This window comes from Bos taurus, chromosome 2 (genome assembly GCF_002263795.3).
Source record: "Bos taurus isolate L1 Dominette 01449 registration number 42190680 breed Hereford chromosome 2, ARS-UCD2.0, whole genome shotgun sequence".
NCBI classification, from domain to species: domain Eukaryota; kingdom Metazoa; phylum Chordata; class Mammalia; order Artiodactyla; family Bovidae; genus Bos; species Bos taurus.
In genome coordinates this window covers 56,591,132-56,604,492 of record NC_037329.1, presented here as the reverse complement: position 1 = coordinate 56,604,492, position 13,361 = coordinate 56,591,132, and the positions used below count along the sequence as shown (strand labels likewise).

At 34.3% G+C, this 13,361-nt stretch overlaps 1 protein-coding gene across 1 annotated transcript in view; it reads right to left on the bottom strand.

Annotated features, from left to right (window-relative positions):
* Positions 1-13,361, bottom strand: part of LRP1B (LDL receptor related protein 1B) — a 315,853-nt gene that overhangs the window by 183,847 nt on the left and 118,645 nt on the right. The window contains exons 21-23 of the mRNA XM_059878468.1: positions 8,759-8,865; positions 1,865-1,994; positions 83-189 (exon numbers count right to left, since the gene is read on the bottom strand). Coding sequence (XP_059734451.1) covers positions 83-189; positions 1,865-1,994; positions 8,759-8,865 — 344 coding nt within the window. The remainder of the gene's footprint in view (positions 1-82; positions 190-1,864; positions 1,995-8,758; positions 8,866-13,361) is intronic.

Here is a 13,361-nt window from a genome sequence, read left to right as displayed (position 1 = left end):
TGTCTCTCTATTGCTTATTACATTTGCTTTCTCAAATCTAATTCACATAATTCAGAGATTTTAATCAAAAGATAGATTTTACCTCATCTGAACCATCAGCACAGTCATATTCTCCATTGCATTTCAAAGATGCTGAAATGCATCCCCCACTGGCACATATATATTCACTTGACGAGCAAGTAGGAGAAGCTGAGTATAATAAAGTTGAGATTTAGATTTAGTGAACAGAATGAATGTTGATAGATAAAAGCATAAATAAGCATATGAAAATTATAGATAGCAATGAAAATAGTTTATACTGAATTATATTCAACATCTGATATTAAACACTGACTTAAAATGAGCTTTACAATATTTTTGTACTGTATTAAATATACCTCATGATGTAATGGTCTGTTCATAAGTATTCAACTCACTAAAGAAAAAAGGGCCGAGGGGGTGGGGGGAACCTCTCTATAACTTCTATTACTTTGATTGTTGAAGAGTTAAATATATTCTCTTATAATTTTGAATCTATTTAAAATACAAAAGCCTCAAATTATTTTCAAAATTGTAATAGGATTTAGTAAACTTTGAGGATATTATTAATATATGCATTGTATAAAGCTAAAAGTGAAAATCTTGGCATGGTCTCATAGACCCCATGGTATCTATTTGGCTATTTTGAAAAAAATATCATATTTATATAAGTTTTAAGAAGTCTTTTTTTTTTTTAACTTGGGGTTTTAAATATGAACATATGTATAATTAGCGGAGTCTGTAAAATTTGAAGCAATTCTTTTATGACATGGAAATATTTTAAATTGTAGATAAATAAGTTATAGCCAATACCTTATGTAATTAATTAACACAGGAATGATGATACCTTTCCATGTCGAGGGGCTTCGTTTGTTAAGCCTGCATTCAAATTCTGGGATTCTTGGCCTTGTATTAGATCACTAGGTAGCCAAATATACTTACGTAATGGCTTTGTGGTTTAAATTGCTGTGTCCTGGGATGCTAAAAAGCTTTTCCCTTAGGTTTTAATTCCTTTTAATTGGCAGTGGTTGCCTAGGGATCTGTATTAATGAGTCTGGGACTATGTCTGAATTCAGTAAGAACAAAGATGTGAACAGTTAGCAACGTGGACCATGGGCATGATCCTGGGCTATTAGTAAAGTGTGTGTGAGGTATCTGCAGTTCTGCCTTAGTCCCTCAAAATAATTATTACACTATGAAACTATTACAACCATATACATGTGTGTGTGTGTATAATATATTACAAAGTGATCTTCCCCAGTATTTTTTCCTATAGAATAATGCTATTAAAATTCCCAAGTATAAAAGCTAACTAACTAACTATATATATATATATATATATATATATATATATATATATATATTTAAAGTGATGTTTAAGGAATAGCAATATATGAACTGGGTATTTTTCCCCCTATACTCTTATTTTGAATCTTAATTTTTATTTTGGACCAAGATGTAAAAGAAATAATACACCTTCTATATTCTATTTAATAATCTTAATTTCTGGAATTGAAACCTGACTTTTATCACACTTATAGTTTCAACCTTTTTCATTCCACTATCTTGGAAAAACAACTCCAAATGATATAGAAAAATATAGTGATCAGAAAATCAAATTTAAGGGAGTAATGCTTGTATCTGGAAATAATATCAATCTCGTCTAATAAAACACTTTCAAAACATACAAAAGGCACACCAATTAATTTATCTACAGATATTTCAGATTATTTCTTAAAAACAGCAAAATGTGCATTATTTGCCACTGTTTTATACATATCTTTGCTGAAATTTAAATTCTGAGTTAAAACATTACTTAAATGAAATATTGTCTCAAGCATTTTACCTGGCTCACAGTTTTTCTCATCTTCTCCATATTTACAATCTTCATGGCCATCACATTTCCATTTTGCTGATATACACTGACCATTGGAACACTGGAATTGATCTTTGGAACAACTTGTTTCACAATTTCTCTGACAAAAACAACACAAACATAATTAAAATTAAAGTTTTAGATAAATGTCTTCAACCCCAAAAAACACATACAAGAATCTCAGATGGTCACACTTAAGCTCATCACTATAAAACATTATAATCATTTTCCAGTTTCATTTGTCTCTATTAGTCATAATAAAACAGAGAAATATAAAAAGAACATATATCCCACGGCTTCATCAAGTAATAAAGTTGCTCTGAGTGGATCATACTCCAAACAGACAGTTATGGGGTAATGCAATTTTAATAGCTATAAATGACAATGAGTAATGTTAATAACCTCAGATATGCAGATGAAACCACCCTTACGGCAGAAAGCAAAGAGGAACTAGAGAGCCTCTTGATGAAGATGAAAGAGAAGGTTGAAAAAGCTGGTTTAAAACTCAACATTCAAAAAAAGAAGATCATGGCATCCAGTCCCACCACTTCTTGAAAATAGATGGGGAAACGATGGAAAGAATGACAGACTTTATTTTCTTGGGGTCCAAAATCATTGCAGATGGTGACTGCAGCCATGAAATTAAAAGACACTTGCTCCTTGGAAGAAAATCTATGACCAACCTAGACAGCATATTAAAAAGCAGAGACATTACTTTGCCAACAAAAGTCCATCTAGTCAAAGCTATGGTTTTTCCAGTAGTCATGCATGGATGTGAGAGTTGGACCATAAAGAAAGCTAAGAGCCGAAGAATTGATGCTTTAGACCTGTGATGCTGGAGAAGACTCTTGAGAGTCCCTTGGACTACAGGGAGATCCAACCAGTCAATCCTAAAGGAAATCAATGTTGACTATTCATTGGAAGCACTGATGCCAAAGCTCCATTACTTTGATGTGAAGAACTGACTCATTGGAAAAGACCCTGATGCTGGGAAAGATTGAAGGCAGGAGGAGAAAGGGACGACAGAGGATGAGATGGCTGGATGGCATCACCGACTCAATGGACATGAGTTTGAGCAAGCTCTGGGAGCTGGTGATGGACAGGGAAGCCAGGCATGCTGCAGCCCATGGGGTCACAAAGAGTTGGACATAACCGAGGGACTGAACTGAAGTGACAATGATGATTGTGGGGAAATAAAAAGGCTAAAAGATATTTCTAATCAGTATAGCCAGTTCCTTGGGAATGGGGTGAAAAGATTAATGTGAAACAAGAAAAAATCCTAGGGTAATTCTGTCTTGCATCAACAAAACTTCCCCTGTGTTATTTCTTTCCCCTATCCCCACTTTTCTCCCTCTGTCCTTGTTCTTTCATACTTTGCTGTTCATATTCCTTTTCCATTCTTCTGCTATTTGTTCTTAGAGAACTGTGAAATGAACTGCCAGAATTGTCATTTTTGGCTAGCTAGCATCCAGATTTTATTTGGAAATCAAACAAGATAGTAGTGATGCCTTTGGGGGCCTTTCAGTTCTTTATATGAGATCAATGAAAGGGAAATTAGAAATTCACTTTCCTTGGGTCTGACCACTCTGGTTGAAATGGGATGCTCCAGTGAAATGTCTTGCTGAGATGATATTTTTCTGTTGTTTAGCAGTTTCTATTGTTGCCGAGATTTACTTGTCTGTTCTTTTCACAAAAGGTGCAGCACTCTTACAGCTTGTGAAACTTCCAGTGAATGAAGCATATGAACTGTTACTCCCTGCTTTTTCTCAGTTTCATCCCATGTAAGAAATAAGAGCTTATTTTCTGAATTCCTATAGTTTTGTCTTTGCTGATGACAGTTTAATTAGACTGCCTGCTATATAACTGATTTTCTTCTTTCCTTCCCCACTTCTTTTCCCAAGTATTGAAGATTTACCATTTACTAGAGTTTCTTAAATAATAATGTTGGTAAAACTGGCTAAGTGTTACTCACTGTGATGTCAGACTCTTTGTGACTGCATGGACTGTAGCCTGTCAGGCTTCCCTGATTGTAGCCTGTTAGGCTCCCCTGTCCATGGGATTCTCCAGGCAAGAATTCTGGAGTGGGTTGCCATTTCCTTCTCCAGGTGGTCTTCCAACCCAGGGATTGAACCTGAGTGTCCTGCAAGAGTTTCTTAAATAATAACGTAAAGAAAAGGATGATTCCTCCCTGTATTTGGTAAATTCAGTTCAGTTCAGTTCAGTCACTGAGTTGTGTCCGACTCTTTGAGACCCCATGAATCGCAGCACACCAAGCCTCCCTATCCATCACCAACTCCCGGACACCAATGGACCCAAATCCATGTCCATTGAGTCAGTGATGCCATCCAGCCATCTCATCCTCTGTCGTCCCCTTCTTCTCCTGCCCCCAATACTTCCCAGCATTAAGGTCTTTTCCAATGAGTCAACTCTTCACATGAGGTGGCCAAAGTACTGGAGTTTCAGCTTCAACATCAGTCCTTCCAATGAGCACCCAGGAGACCTCCTTGCAGACCAAGGGACTCTCAAGAGTCTTCTCCAACACCACAGTTCAAAAGCATCAAGTCTTCGGCTCTCAGCTTTCTTCACAGTCCAAACTCTCACATCCATACATGACCACTGGAAAAACCATAGCCTTGACTAGATGGACCTTTGTTGGCAAGGTAATGTCTCTGCTTTTAAATATGCTATCTAGGTTGGTCATAATTTTCCTTCCAAGGAGTAAGCGTCTTTTAATTTCATGGCTGCAATCACCATCTGCAGTGATTTTGGAGCCCCCAAAATAAAGTCTGACACTGTTTCCACTGTTTCCCCATCTATTTCCCATGAAGTGATGGGACCATGTAAACTCATAGACTAATAGAAGACCAGCATTTTAACCAACAATTTCAATAAAATATACTGTCAAAATAAATGAATATGCTTCAAAAACATGAGTTCATAAGGGTTTTAAGAAAGACTTCACAGAGGAATTTTAAACAGAATGAAACTAAGAAAAGATTTTTCACACATAAGGATAAATAGAACCATGATGTATCCAAGGGGTGAGCTATGTAATGGTGAATGACATTGGAAAAATAGCCCATGTACTAGTCATGAGGAAGTAATTTCAGATTTTGTTCACCACTTTCCTTTTCCATGTCCATTACTGTACCTGGGACATTTAAGAAGTAAGTATTCCATTAAAATTTGCTGGATAGATGATCGAATGAATGAAGTAGCAAATGTAGAAAATGAGGAATATATATTAAAATATTTTGTAATTTATGGCAACCCACTCCAGTATTCTTGCCTGGAGAATTCTATGAACAGAGGAGCCTGGCTGGCTATAGTCCATAGAGTTACAAAGAGCCAGACGTGAGTAAAGCAACAGCATATATGTACCCGCACATATACACAGGATAGAAATATTGTCTATGAATCAAGAACCTAATATCATGCAATGATTATAATAACTGCTCAGTATATTTTGTAGAATTAATTAATGTTTTTCTCAGCAATAGGGCTAATTCAAGTAAAGGAGCTCAATAATCAGTGACTGTTCTATTTGTATTGACAATAACACAGAAGGTAATACTTCTAGATGTTTTTTTCTACCTTCAGAAGAGTTTAATTTATAATATACTGCATATAGTTGATGCATGTGTCTGTGTCTATATTTGTGGGGTTTTTAATCATTATCTTAGACATCTTAAAACACACAGGAAAACAGAGAGAACAGAATAATAAAACCCATGTGCTCATCATGCATATTTAACAATTATCCACACTTAGCTATTCATGTTTCATAAGCCTCTCTCCCAGTTTATTTATATTTTGAACTTTAACATAATGACAATAGCTTCAGAAAATTAATACTATGATGGTATTAATAGAAAATTTTTAAAGTTATTCCCAATCCACTTTAAAAATTTCCTAATTTTCTCAACTGTAGAAAAATACTGTTTGATAAATGAAAAATCTAAAAGAACCTATACATTGAATTTGATTTGAGTTTCTTTTAATGTATAACTCTTTTTTGAATGCCATTTACTACTTGGGAAAAACAGGTCATTTGCTCTATAGAATGTCTCACATTCTGAATTTGGCTAAGTAAATACTAATAAAGTTACTTAGAAACCTCCAAAGTAACAATTGAGATTTTGTTTAAATATTATTATCAACTCATATATTTGTATACATTATTATATTTCAATACATTACAGTCATTTTTTATTTTCTTTCTAAGGCTCAAATTGTCCCTTTTGTATGTAGAAAACCCTGCAATTTTGCTCCTATGTATTTTGGACACTATCCCAATAGTCTTGTTTTCTGGCTTTACAAGATGTTAGTGGCTCATTTTGTCAATTTCCATTCACAGATCTAGAATTAAACATTTCTCAACGGAGTTTTGATTCTGTTAATTGGGTAATGTAGTTAGAGGTCATGATATGAATGCTAGAGATAGTCTTTAAAGCTGGGATGTCATTGGTTTTAGGATTTTTCAGTGGCAGAGCTAAAAACATATTTTTAAAAACAGAAAAATAAATCAAGATCTCAAGCTGATACTTTTGAATTTAATTACAGGGTTTTTATTTACTTGCATTTTTTCTACGTTCACATCTCCTTTATTTTACTTAAAAATTTTGAGTGTTAGTAATTTTAAAATAATTTTACATTGGAACTACTGTACTCTCTAAGACACAAATTTCAAATTAGCAAAACCAATGTTATTTAAAAAACACATGTATGAATATAATTTAAGATTCTTTTGCATTTCTTTTGGTTCTTACAATATGTTATGCTGGACACAGAAGTCAAATATATTCTAAATTCACTTTAAATAGTTCTTCTCTGTGTTTGCCACTAACCTGATACACAATTACATTGATCCAAGTTTTTGATTTAATGTTTTGGCTGAAAATTAAGAAAGTAATTCAGTTAACATTCATACAAAAAGTAATCCTTACAATTTTCTCTTTTGTTCCCAGTATAAGAATACCCTGTATGTAATTATGCTTTCTAGCCATCTGTTCAGCTCACTTTTTTTTGTTGACAATGCAACCCATCATTCCAGATTTTATAATGGAAACAGAAATCAACTGCCTGTAATGTTAGCCACTTAATTACATATAGACAGTATCAAAAGTCCATAAATGTAGAGAAAGACTACCTTTAAGAGAGTTAATTTCATTCCCTAGGGATATTAGCATAAAAATATATGGATAGTGGAGATATATTCAGCCACCAAGAATTGCATCCATTAACCTATAGCATGAGAGAAACAGCATGGATAAGGATGTCTACTTTCACATGAATAACATTTAGAAAAAAGAAGTGTTTAATTTTGTTTATGTATGTTGGACATCTAGTGAAAAACATGCAAGATGAAATCACAAGCCTTCAGTAATATATCCCCACCTTTTGATGTTTCACAATTACATGGTGCTGTTGGAATATATATATATTTTTAAAGAAAACAAAGACAAAATATTTTAATGGTATGGAAGAATTTATATGAAATATGTTTTCCTGATTGTGAAACATTTAATAAAATTCTGAATAAATATAGATACTAAGTAAATATGTAGCTGGGAATTGTAAGACTTTAACTTCTCTGTGGATTTTTTAAAATTTTGTTTGACTTGTTTTGTGACTAGCCCCATCAACTGAAGTAATATTTTTCACCTTCTCCTAAGAGACCTTTGCAGCCTCAAGTTTTAAGGTTTCAGACCTTCAGGTGAGAAATAAAGTGCATTAGGTTTCAAAATCTAGACTTGTACATGATTAGGGGGACTTTTCCAAAATAGTGAGAGAATGGGGAAGAATTGTCCAATCTTGATAAGACTCCCTGAAGGTTGGGGAATATCTGGTTTGTGTGGATTCTATAACTAGTAGAGACCTTCAGGGTCTTCTGAAGAGGCAGGTAATCAGTGGATACTGGAGGAAGCTGAACTTGAAACACAGAAATCTCCAGAGCACCTGGGAAGATTCTTCCCAAGTCAATAGTCAGTGGGAGGCCCTTTTTGAAGCTGAGTACATATTCGTGTCAATCAGAGTAGCAGAAGTCTAGGCAGTCATTGTGCGTCAGGAGGAGCCATGGTGGCCACTGAGGACCAGAGACCTCATTTTCCCTTCTGTGGCTGGACTTGATTGTACAAGTGCTGCATTCCTGATAGTAACATGAAAAATCACTAACTGAGAAAACCATGTAAAGTGACTATTACTGTGTGTCATGTATTATTTTTTAAAGCATCATGGAGTAATTAATATCTGAAACCCCAATACACAGATGCATAAATGATAAATTGTGTGAAGGTTTATATAATGTTAGCACAACCTGAGATTACAGAATTATCCAGAGAAATTCTAAACTTCTTAACTGTGTGTACATAGAACTTATTATAAATGGATTGTGAGTCATCATCTAAGCAAAGCTAAATCTGCAGTTTCATAAAAATTGATGACCCACATCTAAGTCTGTAAGACTATATCTACTGAAGAAGGAGTCTGGGGAGAACAAACTGTTTAAAATGCATAAAAATATTAGTCCTGACTATAAATACTGCAGCAAATTTACGAACAAATTCACAGATGGCAAAGGCATCAGCTATAGGGAATAGGGTTTCCAAACATCTTATTCCCAATCCAGCCATTCACTACTTGAGGTAAAACAGACTATAAAATTAACTGTCAATAGTAGCACAAGAGCTATTCCCTGTGCTGGATGTGTGCAGCACAGAGCATAGATATAATACATATCTTAGTGTGTCAGAAGCAAAGTGCATTCAGAGCTGTCCCTGTCACACTCATTGAATGGAATAATAATTATGAATGAAATTTTAAGGAACCACTTTATTTTTTGTTTGATTTCTCAAAAACGCCTACCTCATCCGAGCCATCTGCACAATCAAAATCTCCATCACACCAAAACCTTGAAGAAACACAGTCCCCGTTGGCACAGAGAAAATCTTTCAGTGTACAGGTCTGTGGCTCTGGGGACAGAAAAATAGCACAAGTTTATTCTATTACATGCAACTTCATTCTAAAATTTATATGACATACCACGTGAGGTAGCATTGAGAAAAAAGAAGTTAGCCAGGCAGAACCAATAAATTGTTTATAAAAAAAAAAGAGAAACATTTCATGAAGCATCTGTGGTATATAATATAATGATTTTTCACATTTATTTTTGAAGTCATGAATAGAAAGTGGCATTAGATACAAATTGAAAAAAATGCAAAAGATAAATAGCTTACTGTTTAATGAAAATCCAGTAGCAAAGTAAAAGACAAGGCATAAAAATCTACGTATTAAAGTAAAACAACAATTTTTCCAGTTGAAATTCTAAATCATATTATGCATTTACTTAAAGGATGTAAGACATTTTGTTACTCTCTATGGGTACACAGGACTATTTATTAACTGAAGAGTCTAAACTTTGGTTCATGACTTTTTATTATGTATTCTAATGACTTTCTAATTCTTCAATTCTGTCCCTGGAAAATTCAGAGCTCCTAGAACTAAAAGGATATGTGGAGATATTATTGGACATGATTGAAGGAGATTCTTTTTTGAAAACTGCCTATTTATTTATGCAGTTATTTGCTTATGCCTTAACCTCATTTACCTGCCATTTCAGATAATTTGCTAACTGTTAATTTAATTATGCTTCACCATGTTCCATATAGGACCTAAGCCAAATATTGTGACTTGTTATTTGGCTCAACTCCTGTGCAGGATATGTTTCATCTGGACAATAAAGCAGGAGTGCAGAAATTTTCCCTAACAAGTAATCAGTATAACTGCTGACCGTCACCTCTTGCTTGGTTTTGATTCTCTAAACAGAACTGATATCTGGCATGATGAGAGACCCTCCTTACCCCTCTCATTAACTGTATTTACAACGGTCCTGTTTCACACACAATAATATTCTTGTTCAGGTAAAACAGAAATTGGCAACAGAAATAAAATTTAAAGAATATTCATATGAAGCATAATTTCTACATAAAGATTGTGCATAATTCAGCCAGTATTTAAATATCACTCTAGGCAATCACTCGGGTTCTCACTATAGGGTAACATATGAATGTTTGATATCATGAAGGCTCTTACATTTCTATATAAATATCCCTTCTGAGAACACTGGAAGAACTTTGAAAAATGTAATATGTATCGAACATTTTGTTCTGTTCTGGGTCTTTATTTTAAAAATGTGAACTTCTGGCTATGAATAAGATAAGATGCTTATCAATAGAAAGAAAAAGAGCCACTAAGTGGAGGGTCTCCCTCATTTTTAAATACTCCTTTGTTTAGACAGCATGACAAGAACAGTTTCTCTTTTAGTCTTTGTACTATATTCGTATATATGACACTTTAATTTTAAAAACAACTTAATTAATAGTAATATTGATAACTATAACAATAATACAAAAATACCAGCTACTGAATGTTCATTGGAAGGACTGATGATGAAGCTGAAACTCCAATACTTTGGCCACTTGTTGTGAAGAGCTGACTCATTTGAAAACACCCTGATGCTGGGAAAGATTAAGGACAGGAGGAGAAGGGGATGACAGAGGACGAGATGGTTGGACGGCATCACCAACTCAATGGGCATGAGTTTGCGTAAACTCCGGGAGATGGTGATGGACAGGGAGGCTTGGCGTGCTGCAGTCCATGGGGTCACAAAGAGTGGGACATGACTGAGTGACTGCACTGAACTGAACTGAACCAGCTACTGATATTTTGTTTGCTGCTAAGCACTAGGTGAAGATAATGCCAAATAGTTGAATTAGCTCACCAGTTAATGTTAACAATTCTATAAGATAGGTGGGCTTCTCTGGTGGCTCAGACGGTTAAAGACTCTGCACGCAAGAAGGAGACCTGGGTTCGACCCCAGGGTCAGGAAGATCCCCCGGAGAAGGGAATGACATAAGTTAGATATTATTGTTGGACCCTTTTTTAGATGAGTAAATTGAAGCAGAGAGAGGAAAAAACTTACTCCAAATCACCCAGCAGGTAAAAGAGCTAGTATTAAACTTGAATCTAGATAACCTGACACCGGGATCTATATTTTTACTGCAAAGCCGTATCATTGCCTCCCATACTACTGAGGAAGTAATAAGTGTTCACATATTACAGGGATTGACATTAAAGCCCTTGAAAAGTCAAGTTAATTGTCCAAGGCACACAGCTAGCAATGTCGACTTTACAGTAATAAAAGAAAACCCTTTTCCTCTTTGTATCCACCCATGCTGAATCTGTTTCACTCTCCTTCCATTTGCAGAAACACGTGGTTTTATTCTCAGGGAAAATAAATTCTATTAAATAAATAAATAAATAGATGCTCAATTTTTGAATAATGGTGAATAACATTGGATATTAAATACCAAGCAGACAGTGCCTTTAAAATGTATTATATTTAGATATTTAAAAAATAGCAGTACAATCTTTAATTTCATGATTTGAGGGTATTGAAATATGATAATTCTTCCTTTAATATTCTCATTTGCTTTTATTCTAATTAAGAACAAGTGTGTTTATCATGTGCTAAATAGCAATGGCCTCACAGGCTTTTACACACTCTGCTATGGGCAGGGCTGGATGTTGTTAGTTCAAGGTTATAAATAAAATTGTATAGCCAGTAGATCAAGGTATTTGCCCAACAAATCCACAGAATATTTGATCTATAGAGACTTGCTTTAACATTTTTAATTATTCTGTTCCAATAGGAGAGTAAAAGAACTGAGAGACTTGCTTAGAAAAGCATTTTTCAGTACAAATGGAAATTCTGTATGTGCTACCATGTTTAAAATAAAAAAGCCAGAAAAAATAATCCTGAATTATTTATATATACACAAATGTCATCAAGGAATGGGATAGCTAATGTGTTTCTAACTCTCACCTAAATGCCTTAGAATCTTTTCCCACTAGTTCTCTCAAAAATAAATTCTCTCTTGGGGAAAATGCAATTTTGTTATCAGAGAAGATCCTAAGTTATTGTATTCTCTTATCGTTTACTTTGCCTTTAATCTTTTTGGGATAAAGTAAAGAATGAATTTTTAGAACTTGGCACAATAGCATTTTTCTTGTGGAAAAGAACCAAAAAATGACTACACCTGGACCATAACCCGTTTGGAAAGAAAATTTGAATGTGGCATTTTCCCTAATATTTCTAAAATGTTCTTCCTACACTACCTTGGTCTGATATTACCTGTTCCTGAGATCAAAGGAGATAGGGAATCCAATACATGAAGGATTAACCAGGTTTTTCATAAATCTCATCTAAACAAGCTAGACTGACAGCCAAGAAGCCTTTACAGAGCATGTTTCAGAAGGCTGATCTGGATTCTATAATAAGGATAAAAAATAGGGGCATTGTATAAACTGGTCACCCCCTTTGATAGTAGTGAAGGCATAAACATCCTGCCTCGGAACTGAAAGGAACTATAGGAGACGACTTCACAAAATCTAAGAAGCTATAGTCAGAAAATAAAAGCAACTTTCAAAGCCATAGAGTTAGTGGCAGAGAATAAAAGCTTCCAGGCTCCAATTTCTCTACTCAGTATATTATCATAAACTCTTGGTGATAAGTTCAAAAATTATATCAGTGTGAGTGTGAGCATCTGAGGAGAATTTTTAGAATACAATTAGTATAACTGTCATGCTATACAAATAATCTTCTGATATAAATTCAGTGTGAAAGTACTAGAAATTCAAATAAGGCAGATGCAGCTTGTCTCTACATAAACCTATATCTAGTTGATCAAATTATTTGGTACTTTAAAATCCATTGGAGTGCCAGTTACTTTTTAATAATGCAAAGTTATGAAATAATTTTATTTTGTACATCAATTACTTGGATGGCAGACATACCATATATATTTGTTGCTGATGAAAATAGTACAGATGTTGAGGTTTTAAAAATATTTCCAAACCTTTGCCCCAGATTACTAAATGACTTCAATAACAATGAAATTTTCTTATTTTTAAGAGCAGAAATCATTGCTGAAGTAAAATGTCCCTGCTGAACACTTAACAAGGGAAATGATCATCATCAGATGATGAAATGACAATGGGCTAATTATCCTATGTAGATGTAAAAAATTAGAAGGCATATTAAACTAAAACATAGCTGGCAGTTAATTGCTCTGCTGCTATTCCAACTCTTTCCATATCTATGCCTGGAATATTTCCAACTCAATTTAAAAAGTTAATTCATTATAAGAGATTCATAAACAAAGAGGCCCAAAAGCAAATTTTATAGTAAATTGCTAATATTATAAATATGTGTCAGGCACTGTGCAGATCATGGGACATTGTTCTACTTCTTCAACGATCTTCAGACATTTAAATAGGAATTCAGATACATATGATAAATAAATGAGACAATCAAATGTGAGTGAATTTTGCATAATAGCATGTGGGCCTTTAAAAAAAAAACATGTTGCTATTGTGTAAGACTGACTATCTCTGGTATGTTTCAGTA